Below are 18206 nucleotides of genomic sequence, written 5' to 3'. Positions count from 1 at the left end.
GTTACTGTAGCTATGACCTTTATTGTCAAACATGCATTTTGTGGCCTGAACACAACTGGAAAAAATACACTCCCTGTGTGTGGCCACTTTATTAAGATTATTGTCTTAATAAAGGTTTTTTAAAAGATATGGCTGGAGTGACCATTTTAAATTACATACAAAATGTGAAATGTTTCTACATTTCTAATGTTATAAATTTTTAAATCTAACAGCTGTAAAATCACCATGATCATGATAATTTTCTGTTTTCCTCATCCATGAAGATGTTGTTGGACAAAACGACTACAAAACAGTTACACTACTTACTAAAATATCCAAAAGTAGAATTAATGCCTTTTTGTTAAAAGCATATTACGAGCTTCGTACAGACGAGGTTCATAGCAAAGATGTTGTATTGCATTTTCACGTCACACCAAAATAAGTACACGCCACCATCTTTTCCCAAGGTAATTAAAACAAGACAAACAACGTATGTAGTATATTATGGGGTTTTGTTTCAGTCATAAAGTTATTATTTTATCAGAGATCATGAGCCCCAACATTTTTGTATGACCCCAAAAAAAATACATGTAAATATCTTGTGGCCAAAGACTTTATTGCATATATTATTGGTACACAAACATCCACAATGCACCACAGGTCAGAAAGAAACAAACCATTCAATAGTCTTTATCATTTAAATCAAAACATATTTTCTTTTACTTATTTAAAAAAAAATAATCAAAAAAACTGGATGTTTTTTAAGTCAGACAAAAAGAAAATCATTTGTAGGAGTTGGCTTTATGTTTGGGCAAAAAGTTGAAATTCTTCGGTACAGGTCCAAGGAGCATTTCACTGGAAAAAAGATAAGGAAAAAGTCACAGTCATATAATCTATTTATTTAACTCTTTCATCTTAATGCAGCTTGTTGAATGCAGTTCTTTAAAAGAGGCTCTCTGCTCACCTAATCCTGACCCAGTCCCCAACATTTTGACTGGCCATCAGTGATTCCAGGTAGTTTCTGCCCATGTAGTACGGAGGTCGTTCATTGATTTTCTGAGGCACTCGCTCCAACAGGCCCACTGGAATATATCTGAGAGAGAAGGATGTGGGAGGGAAGACAAATGTAATCGTTAATTTCTCTGTCAGTTTGAATATCCAGATTATATTTGATGTTTTTTTTGTTATAGTTCAGAAGTTAAAAATTGAATTCTAATGCACAAAGTGTAGATTTCACACAAGAGCATCCCGTCTTCCTTTTTTTGAATGAAAATGAATAATGCTTGTTTATAGTAGAACAAATATTAAATAGAATGCTGGTGCACACCTGCACATGAAGGAGAGCCACTCCAGCATGAAGGTGCGGGTCTTCTCCACACCCCGAGTGTCAGAGCCCCAGTGCTCCAGACCGAAATTGGAGAAATCCCTGAGGATGTCCAGTCGCTCGCCAGACGAGATGTCCCAGTGTCTGCTCTCCTTTATCTCAGTGAAGATCCACGGCTTAATGAGAGCACCCCTGAGAGGCAAACATGCTACACTGATTAATTCTGAGAATTGCTCAAACTGTTCAAGGTTCAAGTTCACCACAAAGGTAATTGGGATCTGTAATATTGGATTGTAAGACGTCATCATTATTTTATCAACACTGTGTACCTTGCAATCATGATTCCAGCAACTCCAGTCTCTTTTGCTTTCATGGCATCTTCATAGGACAGAATGTCTCCATTTCCTGGAACAAAACCCCCCAAAAAATCAGGTCACCTTAGTTCACCAGCAAACATATTTTTTATATTGCCTGTGCGTGGTTTTAAAATGTATTTTTTTTCTCTTGTATTTGTCTCTAAATGTTGCTCTACAAGCTTCAATCTTTAGAAATCCACATACCAAAAAGTGGGATTGGACCGGCCAGTTTGGAGCAGGTGGTGATATAGTCCCAGTCAGCTAACTTAGTGTAACGCTGCTCTCTGGATCGGCCATGCAACTGTAAGAAACAACAACATCATTTGACACAAACACCATATCTCATTTATTTGCAGATCTAAAAATTTAAACAGGCCCTGGATCATTTTTGTTATCGTGAAAACACACACACACACACACACACACACACACACACACACACACACACACACACACACACACACACACACACACACACACACACACACACACACACACACACACACACACACACACACACACACACACACACACACACACACACACACACACACACTTTACAGTTGCTATAACATTTCACATGTAATAATGCTTCTGTTACTAAAAACACATACTGTGATCATGGAGACACCCCAATTTTTCATCTCTGGAATGAGTTTGTGTGCCATGTTGCTCTTCTCCTGGACACCAGTGCGGATCTTGACTGTTAAAGGGACATCAAGGACCTTCAGGAAGGAAAAAAAATGTAAAATGTAATGTAAAATGAAAAAATGTTTTCATACAGCCTTTACCTTGAAATGTAATTTTTGTAGAGCCTGTACATGTGATCCAAGCCAAAGATACAGTTATATTTAATTAATTTCTTTTGAATCATGTACAGTATCCCAAATGCCAAACAGCTCTCCAAATACAGTCGACAGCATAATATTGCGATCACTGGAAAAGACAATAAACGTAACACTTACATAATCCATTCCCTTGATTATCTGCTCAAACTTTCTGGTGCGTGTCATCAAGCCACAGCCTCCGCCCTGATGAAGAACAGCAAACAAAAAAACATCTGTCATTGAGTGTCATACCGATGTTTAACATTTCCTGTAATATGCTGCTTTTCCTGTCTATGATTTTCACCCTGTAAAACACAAAGATTCATCTCAGCTCGTACTAATCACGGCACCATCAACTGGCCTCCCTTATTTACCCCAGCAAAAGTAACAGCGCATTAACATTTGAAGAGTGGTTATTTTCTCATGTCTGTTCAGGTCCAGGTGCAATTAACTTATTATCATTCAAGAATATCTGGCTATCTATTCTCTCAACCACTATAGGTAAACATGGTTTTATTGTCTGTGACGTCATCCGTGGCTTGTTGAGGAAGAATTTAAACTGGTACTTGGATTTTCAAAAATGGTGCTGATCATAATGGAACCACAGATGACACAAAAGTTTAGTGTTAGGAATGCAAAAGAAATTCCTTCCAAATATAAAAAGTTCAGAGCATGATATTAGCCTTTGATGCAACTTCAGAAAGCAAGATTGTTCTCCTCTTGTCCAGTGATGGATAACTAAATCAGATTAGAAGTCTTTGTTTGTGGAGACTGGAAAGTAAATCTGATTGGTGCAATCTGGCTTAATGAGGGTTTACCTTCTTATAGACAAGATCGATGGGGCATCCGGAGTTGATGTCCACAAAGTCAACTTCAGTGTTGTTGTTGATGAGCTCCGCACACCTTGTCATGGTGTCGGGGAAGCAGCCCTCCACCTGGTTACACAATCTAAACTTCACAACTGATGCAACATTCACTCTGACACAAAAACTTATTTTAACAGGGAAATAGACATCACCAACATGAGCCATTCAACAGCTCTGAAGAGTTTGAACATTTTCCATAAAGACCTCACCTGGACTCCGAAAAGATCTTCACTTTCGTGCCTCTTGAGGAGGGCCCACTCTGATTGCTGCCCTTGCAGCAGGTTTGTGCACATGGCCATCTCCCCACAGGTGATGTCTACGCCCAAGCGTTTGCACACACGACGGAAAGGCAGATTTCCGCACTGAAGAAAGAGGGAAAGCATTTAGTCCGTCGGCTCAATTAATTTAATATAACTTGTTGTCTCAGTAGTCAATCTAACCTGTTTGTTTTTAATTATACACGGAATAAAATGCCCTATACATAAAACAAAAATAATACAACTATTGTAAGATGTCACAGTTATTAATTATTCAACTCAGGCTTCAACATCATTTCTGTCCTGTATTACTTACAGTTGTTAGAGGAGCAAGGTAGAGCTTGTCACGAAAGTCCACCTTCAACATAGAAACACAAAAACAATCCATGAACCCACACTTATAGTGCAGAGATAATATCTCTCTTAAACATTTGTTGGCCTTTATCAATATCTACATCTATTTAGCAAGACATTTAGACACTAAACTCCTTTGAATAACAAAATAAAACAATAATTTTGGAGGAGAGATAATTGGCAGAGATGTACCTGTTTCTTCTCACATGGGCGCAACTTGATGACATCCGCATCGGTCAGTGGACCGACAGTCTTCACTGGAGGTTGTTTATCTGTGCTGGACGGCAGCTTTTCTCAAAGAAAATAGAAAAAAATATTCACAAAACACCGTGTATCACTCCACATATACCTCTGTCACTGACCAGTAGACTGGGGTGAAGAGGTAGATCTCCGAGTAGAAGTTTGTACCTGCGTTCCTGCTTCAGTAGACGCATGCTGCTCCCCTCCTGTTGGACCTGCGGATACTTGAGCTGCACGCGCTTCACCTGGGTGTCAAAGAACTGAATTATAAATCCATATTTAATCCATTTATCTATTTATTTACATTTTATTAGACGTGCCTTTTCAAATATAAAGTATTTGGGAACTAAACATTAAGCAATGAGTAGCAACTTAGAGTAAGTAAGTAGTTGATAAATCAAGGAGACAGTTTCATAGATGTTGCAACGGTTTGTTGCCCAAATGAAATTAATCCGAACTGATTCATTGGAAGCGCCAGTCACAAAGTGTCACAAAGACTCATGTCAGAGACACTACATTTTCCCTGCTGATTGCTGCACTTCTGTCAGTGTCAGTATCAGATTGACAGCAGCTTCATTTTTAAGGAGTTGAAATACTTCAAATGTACCTGGAGGGAATTTGTGTAAAGAAATGTGCCATTAGATCACGTACAAGTGAAATTGACTCATTCAAATCTCTATCAGTAGATCTTAAACCACTTGAGCGCTCTTACCATTCCCTTGCTGTTCTTTTTTGTCCCTGTTGTTTGAAAGCGTTTTCAGATACTCAGCTGACTTTTCGAAGGCCACCGAGTGCTTCCTCAGACGATACTGAAGGTCTTTACTCAAGCTGTTCTTCACCGGGATCTTGCCTTCACGAGCCTTAACTAGATCTGTGTTCTCCATTGTTTTGAAGTCGGGTGTAGTGTGCGCCTTGGCAAAGCGGCAGCAGAGACCAAAAGGACACTTTCCGAATGTGTCATAGAGGTAACAGCTCTCCCCGATGTCAGCCGGCTTTGACGCCATGTATTCAGCGATGTCATGATAAAAGTAGCATTTATCTCCAAAAGGACATTCCCTATTTTCCTAAGTGGATATGAGAAGACGCAACAGCAACCATCAGTTCACATAGCCAATTGAAAAGTACTGAATTTGTGAACAGTCCAATAAAGCTTCATACCTGAATGACTGAGAGACACAGTCGTTTTTCATCATAGGTTGTAGGCTTCTTGTGTGGCCTTGACTTATTTTGTCCTCGAAGGCGTTTACTGTCTGGCTTCCCTGCCTTATTCCCTTCCTCTGTGTCGGGTTTGAACTTTTTGACTTCAGGTTCCTCCACACAGGTCGCCTTTGCCTCCTCAGCTGTGCCATTATCACGAGCCTTTTCGCCTTTTGAGCCCTGCCACTCAGAGTCAACAAAGCCATGAAATTTTTCTTTGGTGGTTATGAATCTGCAATGAGAAGAAGAAGAAGAGGTGTAAATCATCCAGCTCTGTCATAGTACAGCATGTGTGCACCTTGTATGTGGATTTTCGAGTGTTCAACACATGGCAAATTGCTTACTCAGGTCTGAGGGCAGCTTCACCTTTCACAGCCACATGTGCCCCCTTCTCAGTGTTGCCCTCTGCCGCCTTCTCCATCACACTTTCACAGGGTTATTTCCCCCCCCCCCAGAATTCTCTCTCTCTCTGAAACATGTGGATACACCAACTGATCACTTTCGATCAAAACACAGCATGACGATAATGTTCATCTCATGATCCAATATGTCTCGCGCCGAACTAACCAGCATATCCTCGGGTGATGCTGTTGGTATTTTACAAATCAGAACCAGCTTTCTTGGCCAGGTATGTTGTGAATACAAGGAATCTGGCTCGTAATGTTCTTACACACAGTACCAATAACAATGTACAGGAAGACAAAGCATTGATGAAAAATATTACAAACTTAAAAAAACAAAACACGTAAACAAATCTAATCGGTATATTTTTCTTCTGTTATGATAGCCTTAGCTGTATAATTTTTTTTTTATAGCTGTATCAACCTTACATCATGTTTTACATTTAACTTCCATAGAAACTGTGTATGTGGTTTAATCTAAACGAGTTACTTGTCTATTATTTTCTAAAGTTGTCAGAGTAAACTGCTACGGCTGCTGCAACTGACCACGCTAACAAGCTAGCAGCTAACACCGGACTGTTGAAACGTCAAACACCGTGTACGACAACTAGTGGAATTTTATTCTGTTTAAAAGTCTCGTGGGGAAGAATCGCAACCGATTGAACTAAAACTTTAAAGTTCACTTGTTTCTCACCCTGAGATGTTCAGCAACAACCCGGCAGCGTGAGAGGAAACGGTTGTGCAGCTGTAGGGCGAGGTCCGTGTGAAACTAGCCAGCAATCATTGGTTCCACTCTCTATATTTGTCTACGCAGCATATTCCCAGTTTTCAGATTTAACGATTAAATTAATTCATCTTAATGGACGTCTGAAGTCAAGGGATGCAACCGAATCTGATTACTCCTGTTATTTAAATATGCATAAATGTTAGTAAATATCTAGATTGCTAAACAACAAAAAACACACCCTCAAATGAGAAATCACTTGTTTATATGACGACATAAACACAAGATTGGAAATTGGTTTTATTTCAAATTGCCCCCTCATATGAACTCAGCTCTCCAACATCTACATGTGCATTACTCCAATATATATATATTTATATTTATATTTAAATAAAATAAAAATAACATTCTTGTCAGCAGTAATCTAATAGATATTAGATGAAACATTTAACAGTCAATTAACTGATTAGTCTGTCAATATAAAATCAAGCATCGATCATTCATTGAAGTAATTTTTCAAAAATGCGAAATATTTACAGCTTCCAGCTTCTAAATTGTGATGTAAACTGAACAGCAAAAACAACAATAACAGCAATTTTAACATTGCATCATTGGCTGAGTTGTGATTGTCATGTTCACTATGTACTAACAATGTAGAGACAAAACAATCAATTGACAAAATTTATTGTGAGATTCATGGATAATTACTTTTACAGAGTAGAGTAGACAGAGTATAGTGAAAATGTTTTGAAAGAGACATCAGAGCTGTCAGGAATCCTACTTCGGTGACAAAACAAATAAATAAATGTTGAAAAGGGATGAAAGGATTCTCTTGGAGCCACAGTGATTTCAAGGAATAACTTTCAATTGTCTGGTGGGGCAGCAAGTTTTTTTTTTTTTTTCATGACTTGCATTGAGGCAGCAAATTTTTCAATCTTTGTGACAAAACGCTTTTGGCTAGAGTCCAGGATATTGATGCCATTCTTCTGGAAGTCATATCCCACTCTTTTCAGCTCCTCTAGTCGCCCTGTGATGTTCTGTGTGCTGAAGTCCAAAACCCTGGGCTTCTCCACTATCTGCTTCATTGTTATTCCTTCTTTCAGGAGACAGTCCAGTTTCAAGCTCAATGTGCTCTGCCCCATGTACAGAACCATGGGAAAGCTAATGATCAGTTTTTTAATGTCCTCTTCCTGACAGCTGAGCGAAACCATCCTCTGCCGGAGTGTGTTAAAATTATTTTTCATATACTCATTTGAAAGGTCCAGAATTTCTGCTCCAGGGCCTTGCAGAAGAGCCAGGAATTCTGAATTGCTCAGCTTAAGAAATGCTCTCAGGTTATCAATGTTGGTCTTGACTCTCTTTATGCTTTGGATTAATATGTAAATGTTTCTGGATATGACATCTTGGGCAAACTGCTGTGGATCCTCCCCACCAAGCTCAGCACAGATGTCTTCCAGAAACTCCACCATCTGCCTGTTGAGCTCTAAACTGTTGGAGAATGTCCGAGGTGCTGAGCTCAGCAGCCGGTGGAGGTCTTTGGTTTTCAGTCCCAGAGAGGTCAGAAAAGAAATGTTCTCCTCCAGGTTCTTATTATCGCTGGACCGGAAGAAAGACTCAGGTGAGCGTTCAATGATGGCCACAATTTCTGCATCTGTCTGAAAGATGTTTCTCCACAGCTGCCAGCGCTGTTCCAAGTGTGCAATCGAGCGTGTGATAGCACGCGGGTAACGGGATATTATGCTGGCAATTATTTTGCGGCTGGCCCCTTTGCCTTTGAGAAATTCAGCGACGCCTTGCTCATTAGTGAAGACTTTGCGAAACACACCCGGCTGACGCTGGCGTGCCATTTTCACATCAACTCCCATGAGACTCAGGGTCTCCATCAGGGATTCGTTCTCTGGGTTCACCTTCGGCGGCAGCAGCTTATCACCATTTGGAGGCGCACTGCAGAGCCTCTCTGAGAGGCACATTGACCTCAACTGCCCTTTAATGAGCCCAAAGCTGTGCTGCAAAGGCGCCGGTCGACGGAGGCTGAAGAAAGCCCTCACTCCAAGTACCACTGCCATCTTTAAAGAGGGGGGCTGCACCGTATCGCCACCACCGTCGCTGTCACTGGAGCTGAAAGAGGAGAAACAAACATGGCAAAACAAATCAACTTTATGCTACCATATTAAACACTTGGTCAAAAGCAAAGCAAGTTTAAGGTAACTAGCTGGTTATAATGTGGGGCTCTCTGGTGGTATCATTTAACTATTATCAGTTTGAGTTTTACTGAGTTTTACGTATCATTTTATGTGTTTTACATTTAAATATTCATTAATGGATTAAGTAACAACGTTTTTTATGTGAACTCGGGAATCTGCAAGGTCACTATGACTAAGCGATACACATTAATACTATTCTTGCCAACACAGAAGCAATGATATGAAATTCAAACTCAGAAAAAGCACCACCAACTCATGGTAGCAACGTTGTGCTCAACACTGATCCGTTGAGCAACTTATAAAGAATCACTGCGAGTTAAGTCCTGGGCAACCTGACAGCCTTATATAGATATATATATATATAGATATATATATAGATATATATATATATAGATATACGCTTTTACCACCGACAATTTGTTTTCAGTTTATTAACAGTGTCTAAAAGCTGAGCGTTCTAGCAGAACTTAATCACATACCATATTTTTATGGGTGTGTGTCGTCTCGTCCCTCGGACGGCATGCGTCGTTGACAGCGACGGACCAGAGATACAACACAAAGCGGAAACGTTCAACTTTTGTCGTTGAGGGGGAAAACTTGACGTGAAATTGGACATTAGTGCCACCTAGCGGTTTGGAGTAAAACAATTAAAACAATTTTAAAAAATGAAAATCACTTTCAACCAGTAGGTGGCAGCAAATAGCTTACATGGAGGTGATGGAGATGATGGTTGCAAGTTTCTACCCACATGAGATTGTAAAGAAAATAGGAATTGCTGATATAATCAGGACCAAGGTACGTTTGAACCGTTTTGTTAATAACATTAAAAAAATGATTCAAAAGTACCTTGGTCCCATTAACATCCATTAAGTAAACTAAAGTCATTTTATTTTTTTATCGTCTGGTGCAGCTCCCCTCATTAATACGTCACTGTCTGGGCAATAAGTGACAAAGCACGCACAGATCACCCACAATTCCTTGCGCCACACGTCAGACAGACTATGTACAGAAACATTTAAACATCCGGGACCACTGTTCGGGAGAGTCGTCCGTGTTCTGTTCCGACGGAGAGCTGTCAGGTGCGGTCCGGTCCGGTCGGTGAACACCGCAGCGTCCCGTCAGGCGAGGAGTCACATCGGCTGACCGCGGATAGAATACGAGGTAAGTCCACGCAATCTTCGAACGGGTTGTTTGTGTCACAGGTTAGCATGGCGTGCTAGCTAGCTCTGTTTGAAGCGTCACATGAAGTGAGAACCGGTGCCGCAGGTCGAGACCCTCGAGGCACGTGAGCTGTGTCCCACACACAGCTGTCGTAAGCCGGCCTGCTAATGTCACACCACACCGGTCCGTCTTTCTGCTAGCTTAAGATGTGTAGCCCGTTTTGAAAGCTATGAGTTGGTCCGCAACAAACCATATGTATTCTAATATCCTAGAGGCATAGTATGAACTACTGTGCTTCTGTGCACTACAGCATTTACAGCCTCCCCTAATTTGTACATTCCCATATGGGTCCTTTAAAGCACCAGCAGCTCATGGTATAATATACGAAACCTTCCTGCATTGAATATGTAAACACAAAATTATAATAATAATATTACATTTCATTTATAGAGCACTTTTCATTGCTTAAAGCGAGCTCAAAGTGCTATTATTATACATTGAGCGCCTATCCTCCTATTTTGACATGTGAGTAGATGGTCAGGTCATACAACCCTGCTGAAGGCTTCCGCAGTCACACACATGAGGTATGATGTGCAAAGTTCCCATGCCACGAAACACTTCAAGGAAAAAAATAGGTGAATGAATCATAGGCTGTATATGCAAAGGAATAAACCAATGCAACTGGGCACTTGATACATAGAGCATGAATGTGACCATAATAGGATGCAATTTGACAACTTTAACCTTTCATCGCCATGAACCAAATAACAGGCCAGTCAGCTGTGTGGAGTTGCGAAATCACAGCAGATCCACTTCCTGATATGGAACTTGCACGTCTGCTACTACAGTATGTGCATGACAAAGGAAATGGTAATACAGCAGCGGTCAGCATTCAGCAGGAGGATGTGTTCTTTGTCCTGCTATAAAATAGCACATGGTTTGAGGTAGACTCTCACACCATTCTGCCTGTTGAACCCTCAGCTCATCCTGTCACTGGCAAAGATGGCTCATCTCACAACGCTTTTCAAGTATGTGGACGAACACCAGGATCTGTATGTGCAGGTAAGCTCATTCTGATTGAGGTTTGGACATTTCATTTTCATAATCGACACAGCAGCACATTAGTGTAGCAGCACAGGGGAAAATGTAATAATAACAAACTAGAATAGAAACTGAATCTATTGTAAATAAGATAAAATAGAAATACTATGCCATAACATTAACAAACACTATATACAATAACAAATACTATATACGACATTGTGCAATGTAGCTGTTGTGAAATATGAAATGATTGTGCAGTTATGTTTGTCTGTATAGGGTTTGAGGGCACTTGATTTAGATGTGTGCCAAATGTCATAAATGTTCAGTGGACAAAATCACATGAGTTTCAATGACATGTTAACTGTAGTTGTAGTTAAAGTTAATGGAAACCCAACTTCCTTTGACAATTTTGAACGAAGCTTTAACCAAATATGATCCTTACACCTCTCAAAAACATTGCCACATGCAACTCCTATCATGTTATACCAGACAATATTAAAATGTTTGTGGATTTTTTCTAATTTCCTAGCGCCTTGCGGATTGGGTAGCAGTCCAGAGCGTGTCTTCTTGGCCAGAGAAGCGCGGAGAGATCAAGAAGCAGATGGAAATGGCCGCCAAGGACATTGAGAAACTGGGGGGAACAGTGGAGATGGTGGATATCGGCATGCAGACGGTAAACCTATGCTGTTGAAGTTAATGTTTGAATTTCTGAAAAAGAAAAAAACATTTCCAGTTGTCACAGTGAATAATGGACAACTTTCTCAAGCTGCTTTTAAAACAGGAACCAAACAGTGTCTTATTTAACAAAATACATTCCTCTTTTTTGAAACCTTAACCTTTCCTAAAATCTACAGCATTATTCCACAGCTATTGTATTATAGTCATTATTTTGTACGTGCAGCTTCCTTCTGGAGAGGAAATCCCTCTTCCTCCCATTATCCTGGGGCGTCTGGGGTCAGACCCAGGTAAGAAGACGGTGTGTATCTACGGCCACCTTGATGTCCAGCCAGCCCATATCGATGATGGCTGGGATTCAGAGCCCTTCACTCTGGTGGAGAAAGATGGTAAGAGCAGGACCTTTTCAGCTATGTTGGTTTCCTTGGAAGAATCTGTATCCTCACTATCACTTCATAATAATAACAATAACATCAAACTAATTCTTTAGAGAGCACAGAAGTTGTTTCCATCATCATAACTTAAATGTAACTTTGAGTTTAAATGTCCTTTGAGCTTTTATCAGCTCTGTACTTGTGATTGTATCGCTGTCTGCATATTTCCAAAGTCCAGTCCAGTTAGCCCATGTTTGAGGTTAGAGCAGAGTTCTTAATCATGTCTTATCTGCAATTCTCACAAGGTCAAGTTGAACAGTGCTGTTGTTGTTTTTAAGAAGAATCAGTAATAGGCTCAGCTTTCCAGAGGGCAAAAGGGTGTTGCATTTAATCTAGTAAATACATTGCACAATGAAGGACTGTTATTAAATGCTTTTTTGTTTATTTACAGTGCATCTTTCTTATTTAAGCATAACTAAGACAGCATTCTGGAATTGTCACCTATGCACTTAGACTCTACACAGTAATGCAAATGCTGCACTGGAATCCTTTTAAACTCTGATGTTGAGTGTTATAAACAGCACAAAATGAATTGACTCTATTGTAAGTGGTCTCCTATAAACCCTGTTTAGTTAAGTAAAGTAGCACAAATTAGAATTGCCATCTATTCTGTGACATCAAGTCATGTATAGATAGTTTATTCCTACACATTGGGACAACTTTCTACCTCCTTCCTACTTTAGTTTGTTGGATTTTTTTTGCGGTACTAATACAAATGGTCTTGTGACAGAAAGCACCACATACACTTCCCCCTGTCTCCTCCCTGTCTTGCTTACATCATTTTTTAGTGCATATTTCTTTCCATTTGTTCAGTCGCTAAAGAGTTTGACTTAACAGAACAGACTTAACTTGACAGACCAGTAATCTGCCTTCTACTTTTTGTCATGTAGAAGCGGCCTGTAACTATTATTATTAGCTAGTCCCTCCCAAAGAGAACACATTTTGGGGGGGTTGGAGCTATAGCAACCCCAAGAGGTTGTGAGAAAGAGAGGGACAGAAGAGGTGAACATTGAGAGTAAAGGCAACACATTGACATTTAATTGCAAACTTAAATATATTAAATCATAATAATTTGAAAGGCATTGGTCACAAGGAAATTCTCATTGGGACTTTAAACTAAATTATTTATTTTCTCTTTGCAGGTAAGCTCTATGGAAGAGGTTCAACTGACGACAAGGGTCCAGTGTTGGCCTGGTTTAACTGCATTGAGGCTTACCAGAAGATCCAGCAGGTAGACACACCAGCTGAAGCTTACAGTATATAGATCGAAAAATCACTTATGATCATGTGGTTGGACAGGATGTAAGGATGTTAAAGGAAAAACAATAGAAATAAAATATTTAGATATAGCACAACAGAGGAACAGAGGTAGTTATTATTCAAAGCGATTCTGCATCACTGAAATGAATCATATCAGTGTGAGAGTAGAGAGCTGATTTAATCAGTACTTGATCTCTTCAGACTTGTCCACAGGAAAGTGGTCAAAGGTCTCCAGATGAAATTGTTGATGGTGCTGCATGTCTTATCCAGATTAATGATTAAACAAAGTCACGTCACCTGTTTTTTCTGAATCACCTTTTCTTGCCCCTGTAACAGCAATTGACAACTGAAACCTGTTGTCTCAGGAAAGAGATTATAGACATGAACTAAATCTTACACAGATTAAAAAATAATTCATGATCATATGGTAAGAATGAACTCACTAGTATGTAGTCAGAAAATGACATATTATAATGTAGCAATGCATCATGTTTGCAACCAATAACATAAGAGACACAACCTACAGCTTATTTAGAGTAACCAATCATTCGTCGTCATATGGTATAAATCAGTGCTTCCCAACCGGGGGGGCCCGACCCCCACTAGGGGTCGCCAAAGCTCAACAGGGGAAACAAAGCCCTTTTGATTTTAACAGTGTAAGAATTTTTATATGGAAAATATAGATAACTCAGCATTTAATTATCATGCTCTGCCCAATTCTCATCTGTCGTAATCCACACACTCACGTGAGCAGAGAGAATCAGTCAGTCATGAGAGCCCAAATGTATGCTATAGTAAAAATATGGGTCACTCAGGAAAAAGGTTGGGAACCACTGGTATAAATGACACCATTATGAAATGGCATTATTACAATATAAAAAATCCCCTCTGATGCTTTTCTTCATTGTTGTGCAAAGCGATGCCTGGTGATAATATATGTTAGTCTTAACAGATCCCCCCCCCCCCCTCTTATCTCTAATTATGTTCCAGGAGCTTCCCATCAACATTAAATTCTGCTTCGAGGGGATGGAGGAATCGGGATCTGAGGGCCTGGATGAACTGGTGTTTTCTCGAAAAGACACCTTCTTTAAAGATGTGGACTATGTCTGCATCTCTGACAACTACTGGCTGGGCAAGACCAAACCCTGCATCACCTATGGTCTGAGAGGAATCTGCTACTTCTACATTGAGGTGGAGTCAGGTTATAGAGATGTTTTAGGTTTATAGCACAACAAGTTAATCTGTGGCGAACACAACGCTAACTCCCTTTTATATCTTCAGCATTTAGTGAAATTGTGTTTTCATGAAGCACATGAAAGTGATTTATTCTTCATCATTAAAGGTGGAGTGCTGTGAGAAGGACCTGCACTCAGGGGTGTTTGGCGGCTCTGTGCATGAGGCTATGACCGACCTTATTGCACTTATGGGCAAGTGAAGCCTATTATTGGACCATAACCTCATTAAACCCACTTAAGGGTTAAGTGTTTTTCTGAACTGTAGGAATTTTAATCTCATGTTTGTCACTTCTTAAACAGGTTCCCTGTTGGACCCAAAGGGGCATATTATGATTCCTGGGATAAACGACAATGTGGCCCTTCTGACTGAAGAAGAGAAACAGCTGTATGAGAAAATTGATTTTGACTTGGAGGAGTACAGCAAAGATGTTGGCGTTAAACAGCTGCTGCATGACTCAAAGGCAAGAACATTATTTATTTTCTTAACATCACCAAGTAAATAACACCGTGGGCTAATCATGATGGGTATTATTATTTTTCTGAAATATCAATGCACATATTGGATACATTTTTTAAGACTAAGTAAAAATTCACTGTATGTAATCAAGCTAGCAATGTAATGTTAACTGTTGTGCTGTCTTTTCACCCAACCTCGGAAATTCATGCCAATTTTTTTTTTCCCTGTAGGAGAAAATTCTAATGCATCGCTGGAGGTACCCATCTCTTTCTCTTCATGGTATTGAGGGGGCTTTCTCTGAAACAGGAGCTAAGACCGTTATCCCCCGCAAGGTCATTGGCAAGTTTTCCATCCGCCTCGTCCCTGACATGGACCCCAAAGTTGTGGAGAAGCAGGTAAACCCTGAAATACCTTGCGTGACTGCAGCCCAGTGAAATTTAAAATGAGATGACCTCGCCCTGGTTGTGGGTCACACAGATGACTTGCTTGGTCATTCTTGTGCCAGTAAAGTTGATTTAAAGAGCAGACTAAGTTATTTTTCTTATTGTTGTTTTGCATTTTGATTAAATGCATGCAATCATAGATTTTGCTAACAACAATATACTTGATGCTTTGGTTTCATATTTTTCCCTTTTTATTTTCAAGGTTAACAGCCATCTGCAAAAGAAATTTGCTGAGCTGGGATCCCCAAACAAACTCAAATTGTCCATGGGCCATGGGGCCAAGGCCTGGGTTGCTGACTTCAACCACCCGCACTACATGGCTGGTCGAAAGGCCATGAAGACAGGTACAAAGACTGAAATATATGATTGATTAATGTATATGTTTAATTCAACTTGTACTCCCTCTTTTCTCTAGTCTTAAGCCTAGATTTAGAGTTCTAAATTAGTTTTGTTTGTAGAGTATTGGAAAAAAGAAGTTGCATTACTCTCCAGAAAAAATGGGCCTCATGCAAGAACCGTTCGTAAAGACACGTTTGTTCTTAAATTGTTCGTTCTTAATTTGTTTGCTGTTAATCAAACCATGTTATTCCACTTATGGATTGTCTTTTCATCACTTTAAAGCAATTATACACATATAATTTCAATAAAATGTTAATATATAAGTTTATATATATATATATATCTATATATATATAGATATAAATATAGACTTTCTTTTATGGATGTCTGAAAACAGAACTTCAATCTCCAATCTTGTAAATGTCTTCTTTTTACTCTTTAACACTGTTTTCATGAATGAACTCTTCCTGACACGGGACAGGAAGCCAAACCGTATATGGTATTTTTAGGGCGTTGCTTATGCTAATTTGCAAGCCGCTAAAAGGCTCTCTCTCCCAGGTGACATATATCCTGTTTATGCACATAAATTAAACATTTTTCTTAGGAGAAATTTAGGATTATAATACAAATATGTTCTTGCATGAGGCCCATTGTTAAGTTGGGTGAAATTACTTTTTAATTATGAATTTAAAATGTCGTTGGAGATTGTTTGTTTCACTAATTGTTGGTAACTATATGGGTAATGCTTAATAATGAAAATAGTATTTATTCAGAGGTGGTTTTCATTTTGACATATTTTCCTCTATTTCTACACTTACCTTCGTCTCATCCTCCTTGCTGTGTCATAGTCTTTGGTGTGGAGCCTGACCTGACTCGTGAGGGTGGAAGCATCCCCGTTACCCTGACCTTCCAGGAGGCCACAGGGAAAAACGTCATGCTGCTTCCTGTTGGGTCCTCTGATGATGGAGCTCACTCCCAGAATGAGAAAATCAACAGGTATATGACAATAAAAGTGCAGTCAAATTTCCTTTTCTATACAAATCTCTGTAATGGTGAAAAGTGGGTACATTTTCATGGAAAGAAAAGTTAAAAACATTTCAATTAGTTTTGATATCGAGGAAAAGAAATAATACTATTTTGGCCAAAATAAATAAATATTCAAGGTGTGTTCTACTGTCTGCTTACTCCGCTTTTTGCGTTACCCATGTAAGGAGAAAAGATTGCTATAGATGCTAAGGTGCTATAACTATCCACTGATTAAACAAGCTCATTATCATTTCCCTTCCAGATCCAACTACATTCAAGGAACCAAGATGCTGGCTGCATACTTCCATGAAGTTTCCCAGCTGGAATAAAGTGAATTCTCATGATGAAAAATGTAAAATAATCTCCTTCTCCAGAATCAGAGCCTTTACAGTATTATTGACCTTCTACAGTAAATGTTTTATACACACTGCCTCCTTATAATAAAAGTGTTTTTCTTTGTCACTGTTGTCCTGTTTCATTAACACATTGTTGCTTTGATAACATCAATTATCTGTTGACAGTAAAACATTGTCACTGGATTTGGAAAATAATTTAGTGTCTGTGTCATCTAAAATATGATCAAATGTGTGCAACTGCTGCCCTCTTAAACTGTGTTGCTGCCTTGACTTTGTATGAAGAGGCATAAATATGTTGAAGAATTTATAATACAACAGCTGTATCCAGATTATTTTGGCATTTTTTAACATTCCATTTATTCATTTTAATGGGACAATTCAGATGAAACATAGGACGTTTCCCAAAGGATGAAATCTATCAGAAAAATGAATCTACCAATAATTTTGCAATTGATCTTAAAAGAAATGAGTTTTGTCGTTAAGCCACAAAAGTCAGCACCAAATACTTGAATGAAAGATGTAATGAATGAACCATAGAATTTACACAAGGAATAAACCAAGGCAATGGTGACAGAAGTGCAAACATCTTAATTTTTTTGTGTGAACATTTTATGTGTTTCCAGATACATACAGCTTGAACGAAATTGAACCCTCTCCCATTATATGATGAACTTGACATCAATTATTTCTGTTGTTGATAAAAAATTACCATATGCACAAAGTAACAGGCCAGTCAGCTGTGTAGTGATGCAACATCTCACTAAATCCACTTCCTGTAATTGTTTTGCATGTGTAACATTTCTTGCGTTAAGGTGCTCAGTTAAAATATGAAGTGGTGTAATAGTGGGAGGGGATTATCTGGACCCTGTAACAACCCACGTGTGTGCGTGTGTGTCATGTATCAAAAATATTGCCAAGGGCTCCAACATTGCTACATTTCATTTCAATTGTCAGTCACGCATCACTTACGGTATGTGAAAGACGACGGTTTAGCAGGAGGGTGTGTTCTTCGTCCTCCTAGAAATTGGCAGATGGTTTGAGGTAGAT

The 18206-nt window shown here is 39.3% G+C and overlaps 3 protein-coding genes across 3 annotated transcripts; 1 reads left to right on the top strand and 2 right to left on the bottom strand.

Annotated features, from left to right (window-relative positions):
* Positions 1-574: 574 nt before the first annotated feature.
* On the bottom strand, positions 575-6559 carry dus3l (dihydrouridine synthase 3-like (S. cerevisiae)). Its single transcript, XM_035621209.2, has 16 exons — positions 6496-6559; positions 5745-5869; positions 5362-5632; positions 4916-5267; positions 4372-4448; positions 4156-4251; positions 3926-3967; positions 3562-3714; positions 3305-3421; positions 2625-2690; positions 2274-2384; positions 1864-1960; positions 1633-1708; positions 1307-1495; positions 944-1072; positions 575-834 (listed from the first exon to the last, which is right to left on the bottom strand). Exons 2-16 carry the CDS (start codon positions 5819-5821, stop codon positions 762-764), a joined length of 1926 nt encoding a protein of 641 aa, XP_035477102.2. The 5' UTR covers positions 5822-5869; positions 6496-6559; the 3' UTR covers positions 575-761.
* Positions 6560-7192: 633 nt separating this feature from the next.
* Positions 7193-9362, bottom strand: LOC118292080 (transcription termination factor 1, mitochondrial). Its single transcript, XM_035620744.2, has 2 exons — positions 9209-9362; positions 7193-8643 (listed from the first exon to the last, which is right to left on the bottom strand). The coding sequence occupies exons 1-2, from the start codon at positions 9343-9345 to the stop codon at positions 7389-7391; spliced, it is 1392 nt and encodes a 463-aa protein (XP_035476637.2). The 5' UTR covers positions 9346-9362; the 3' UTR covers positions 7193-7388.
* A 339-nt stretch (positions 9363-9701) lies between these two features.
* cndp2 (carnosine dipeptidase 2) lies at positions 9702-17265 on the top strand. Its single transcript, XM_035620743.2, has 12 exons — positions 9702-9890; positions 10872-10952; positions 11464-11607; positions 11836-11998; positions 13186-13274; positions 14294-14494; positions 14646-14730; positions 14839-14999; positions 15226-15390; positions 15641-15782; positions 16626-16773; positions 17066-17265. The coding sequence occupies exons 2-12, from the start codon at positions 10893-10895 to the stop codon at positions 17130-17132; spliced, it is 1425 nt and encodes a 474-aa protein (XP_035476636.1). The 5' UTR covers positions 9702-9890; positions 10872-10892; the 3' UTR covers positions 17133-17265.
* The last annotated feature ends 941 nt before the right edge of the window (positions 17266-18206 follow it).

This window comes from Scophthalmus maximus, chromosome 22 (assembly GCF_022379125.1).
Source record: "Scophthalmus maximus strain ysfricsl-2021 chromosome 22, ASM2237912v1, whole genome shotgun sequence".
Taxonomy (NCBI): Eukaryota; Metazoa; Chordata; class Actinopteri; order Pleuronectiformes; family Scophthalmidae; genus Scophthalmus; species Scophthalmus maximus.
Note: the sequence above shows the minus strand (reverse complement) of the source record. Positions and strands in the feature narration are given on the sequence as shown.